Source organism: Austrofundulus limnaeus, unplaced genomic scaffold (genome assembly GCF_001266775.1).
Source record: "Austrofundulus limnaeus strain Quisiro unplaced genomic scaffold, Austrofundulus_limnaeus-1.0 Scaffold36, whole genome shotgun sequence".
Classification (NCBI taxonomy): domain Eukaryota; kingdom Metazoa; phylum Chordata; class Actinopteri; order Cyprinodontiformes; family Rivulidae; genus Austrofundulus; species Austrofundulus limnaeus.
In genome coordinates, this window is record NW_013952438.1 from 2,180,348 (window position 1) to 2,181,873 (window position 1,526).

Here is a 1,526-nt window from a genome sequence, read left to right on the forward strand (position 1 = left end):
TTTATTTATTTATTTATTTATTTATTTATTTATTTATTTATTTATTTATTTATTTTTGCTAACGTTAAATATAGAAATGAATAAAAATCCAATTATTTAATGCAAGACAGTTGATCGTTCTTCACTAAAAGAAAACTCGGAAGGAATATTTCACGCCAATCATATGTGCCTTTTGAAAATTTTTTAAGCAAAATCTAAAATATCCCTTGCAGTTTTTTTAAATAGCATTTAGCAGTTACTAAATGTTTTACAAGACTCGAGTCCTAAAGCTCATTTTTAAATATACTCCAACCTTCTCACCACTCAACAGGATGGTGCTGCATTTTTAGATTTTCTGTGTTTATTTGTAGTATTGATATTGTCGAGTCATATCCCCAAAGATTTTGGTAAAAAGCTGCAGCCAAAAAAATTACAAAAAAACACATTTAAAACTACTAGAACCTGTTTACTGAGCAACTCAATGAATAATGATCAGTAGGAGCTCTCTAACAAACATCTTGTCTGTGCTGCGGTGTGAGAAAAGTGAGATAATAGTCCTGATAATGGCACTGCTGTGGAAAACTACCCATAATTACACTACTAACACTAGAGGAGACAGGCTGTTTCAAATGACTGTCAAGCTCCAAAATAAGAGGAGCTAGAGTCAAACAGGTCTGCAGGTTGTATTCATACATAAAAACCTTTTATATCAAGCCCCCACCCCCCTGGTGCCTCAGCTGTACAGGGCTCACCATCTCCAAGCGGTGAAGGAAACACGGGCATCTCATAGCCTGTGGGTGTCTGCGGGGAGCTCTGGGAGCTGGTGTCTCTTGAACTGCAGTTGGAGGCTGAGCTCACCGGCGCCGACGAGACAAAATAGATGTCCGACTGTGGGCGAGAAGACCAAAAGGAGAGACTGAAACATTAGAGATGACAGGTATCGCAGGTAGAAGGAGAAACGAAAACTGAACAGAGCTGAGTGTTTGTTTGATGCTTGGTGTTTTAAATGAATCGTGTTTTAAAACAGTTTTACTGCTATGTAGTCAAGCCGAATGTCGCAGGTACACAAATCATAAACAATACTTCAAATTAGGCCCATTTTAAAACAAAAGCACAAACATTTATTGAAATATCAATATGCATTTTAAGGGACAAACAATATGATTCCAACAGCAAAGTTTAGTCAATTAGCAGGTCAGCAAGCTTCCAGGACTTTATTGGGACTCAGAGATCTTAAAAGACAAGTTAAGTGTGTTAAAATAAAATACATTGGGTCTCATGCAAGAACCGTTCGTTCGCACAGATTTCTTCTTAAGTTGTGCGTACGAGTGATTTAAGAGACTTTGTGGCATTCACCAATGTTTTCGTATTCTAAGATTTTTTTCAGATACGAACAAAATTCACGAGTGGTCCAGACCTGTCGTTTATTTTACGAGCAGTCAGTCTGCTGTTATCCAGATGAATTTTATTCACCGATAACTTTATATTTCGTTAGTTTCAAGATATTTTGAGTTGAAAATAAATCACACTCTATGATTATATTGACA

The 1,526-nt window shown here is 36.4% G+C and overlaps 1 protein-coding gene across 6 annotated transcripts in view; it reads right to left on the reverse strand.

Annotated features, from left to right (window-relative positions):
- The window catches only part of garnl3 (GTPase activating Rap/RanGAP domain like 3), a gene marked incomplete in the record, with an annotated part of 108,791 nt that overhangs the window by 8,446 nt on the left and 98,819 nt on the right, over positions 1–1,526 (reverse strand). For all 6 annotated transcript variants that reach the window (XM_014006601.1, XM_014006596.1, XM_014006598.1 and 3 more), the window contains 1 exon segment: positions 732–867. In XM_014006601.1, coding sequence (XP_013862055.1) covers positions 732–867 — 136 coding nt within the window.